Source organism: Acanthisitta chloris, unplaced genomic scaffold (assembly GCF_000695815.1).
Source record: "Acanthisitta chloris isolate BGI_N310 unplaced genomic scaffold, ASM69581v1 scaffold28143, whole genome shotgun sequence".
In the NCBI taxonomy this organism is placed as follows: domain Eukaryota; kingdom Metazoa; phylum Chordata; class Aves; order Passeriformes; family Acanthisittidae; genus Acanthisitta; species Acanthisitta chloris.
The window spans coordinates 1-2,499 of record NW_008665825.1 but is presented as its reverse complement, the minus strand read 5'-3'; the positions used below and the strand labels follow the sequence as shown (position 1 = coordinate 2,499).

At 53.5% G+C, this 2,499-nt stretch overlaps 1 protein-coding gene across 1 annotated transcript; it reads right to left on the bottom strand.

Annotated features, from left to right (window-relative positions):
* Positions 1 to 1,983: 1,983 nt before the first annotated feature.
* On the bottom strand, positions 1,984 to 2,494 carry ERMN (ermin, ERM-like protein; the record flags this gene model as incomplete). The annotated part of the gene is made up of 1 exon (XM_009071901.1): positions 1,984 to 2,494. A coding segment is annotated over one exon (303 nt), but the record flags the coding sequence as incomplete, so codon positions are not given.
* Between the last annotated feature and the right edge of the window lie 5 nt (positions 2,495 to 2,499).

Below are 2,499 nucleotides of genomic sequence, written 5' to 3'. Positions count from 1 at the left end.
CAGGGAAAGGATTGTCAGGCTAAGCTGGGGCTGTGGTTGCCATGCTCTAATCAGCATCAGCCTGAAAATACATCTGCTCCAGACAAATGTCCAGGTCTCTGGGTGTCCCATCCCTATGATTTCACTCATGCCATGCAGGCAGCTCTGTCCAGCCCCCCCATTGCCCATGGGCATGGTCAGAGGGGCAGCAGCTCATCTCTGCCTGTTCTTACCTGTGAGCCCTGTGCTGTCCACACCGCACCCATCCGAGGCTCAGACAAGGTGGGATGCTGCTGGGAAAGGCCCTCAGGCTCCTAGAGCTTCCCAGCACTGTTTCATTTTTCCAGTCACCCAGGGAAGCAGGAGAGGGCGTTGCAGCTCTCAGCTGAGCAAATGCTGCTTTGCAAGGAAGTTAAAAAGCAAGTCCACGGATCTTGAAAGTCTTGAGAGCCTTTCCTACTGAAAGCTCTGGGAATGGTCACAATGATAGAATCACAGACTGATTTGGGTTGGAAGGGACCTTAAAGTTCATCCAGTTCCACCCCCTGCCATGTGCAGGGACACCTTCCACTAGCCCAGGTTTCTCTGAGCCCCATCCATCCTGGCCCTGGTTGGATTCTGGTTGGTTGGTCCTTAAGAGGGATGTGTCACCCCTAGAGCAGCACTGGGGCAGCTGTCAGTGGGAACAGACCCACAGTATAAGTTGGTACAAGCAAAGCTCTGAACTTCCCCAGGCCAAGGAGCAAACAAACAAGTGTGAATGGCACAATGAGGGCTGTGTCTGCTGGCACAATGCAGAATTGCCATGTATTATTTTCACGTTGCCAATAAATAATTGCCTTTATGTAGAACAAGAAAAGTCACAACGATATTCAGTGCTGCTGGAGATGTAAAACTAATCCTTAAAAAGGCACTTAAGGCTGCAGGAGGCCACTGTGTCCTTACCTCCTCTCCCTTGCCAGCTGCTCTCAGCTTTCCCAGATGCTTTCTGGGATGACAATTGCAAAGCTTAGTCTGAACTCCAGACAAATCTGTTTGTAAAACAGTTTTTAAAAGGCTGCAACAACTGTAGAGTAGTTACATGAAGGTCTTTCAAAATGGAGAAAGGTGAGACAGAAATTATGGATAAAACTCCCCTGGGTTTGACAAAACAGTCGTTTCAATTTTGCAGCTAAACTTAGTGTGAAAATCAAGAGGATTTAGAGTCTGACCTGGCGGCACTGGGAAAACAGAGGTCCCTGGTCACAGCTGGGTCCACCAGCTGCACACTGAGGAGTGTGCAGAGATGTGCCAGTTGAGCTGCTGCTCTCAGGGTCAGCACAGACCCTGCCAGTGCTGCTGGTGACAGCACTGGTCACTGGTACCACTGCCCCAAAGTCAGCACCACCTCCCTAGGCTGGGGAGCAAGCACTGCCTGCAGCTGCCCCTGGGCTGGGCAGGGGTACTCAGGGCTGGGGACTGCCACAGCAAACAGGGACAGCAGAGGGAGAGGAGCCCCACTACAGTGCCACACTACCACCCAGGGCAGGCTGGGCAGACAGGCAGGAGACACCACATCGTGCTGACACCTCTGACCCCACAGGCAGGGTCAGCAGGTAGTACCAGACCTACCTGGTGCCGACTATCCAGCTGCCCATGGGAGCCGTAGGGGTGGCAACAAGGGTGCAGGTGTCTTGGTGCCTTCTCATCTCCTTCATCCCCACTCACTGCCCAGGATGCCAATCCCCTCCATCCCCAGCTGGGGATGGGCAGTGGCTGGAGGGAGGTGGCTGGCAGGGCACTGCCAGGCTGCAGCACAGGTGGAGAGCAAGCCAGAGCAGGGGGCTGATCACAGACATCTCTCATTGTTCTCCCTGCCCTGGCCAGTGCCACCCACTGCCACGCTGCAGCTCATTATGGCACAGCATGGGCCACGCGCACGTCTGCAGCTCGAGCCATCCTGTGCTCTGAACATGGGTACAGAGTTGGAGAGAAAACAGGAGGAGAACCTTAAAATCAAATGGGTTTGTATTTAGCAAACTGATTATTTATTTTCCTGCGCTATGGACACCTCTGCCCCCGTCAAAGCCAAGATGTTAAATTTTCACGGCGTATTATAAATCATATACAAAAAGGAGGAAAGCAGTGACCTTGTGTTGTGTGAAGAGACAGGTCGTGGGGGAACAAAACCAAACCAAACCTGGAGCGAAGGCTCAGCACGTTCCCCCTCAGTTCATAAGTGCATCATGGATTCAAACTCATCGATGCGCTGTTTGGTGTTTCCTTTCCGGATCCTCCGGTAGGAGATTGTGTTGTATCTGGAGTAGCTGTGTCTGGAGATGTCATTCTTTTTCCCCAGGCTGGGCTGCTCCCCCGGTTTCTCCAGGGGGGAGTTGCAGCCAGGGCTGGCCGGCGGAGTTGGCTCCTTGCCGCTGTCTCGCTGCAGCAGACGGGACACCTCGCTGTTCTCCTTCTTGATTTCAATCACCTGGACCTCGTCCTCTTCGGTGTCCACCTCCTCCCCCTCCTCCTCCTCCTCCT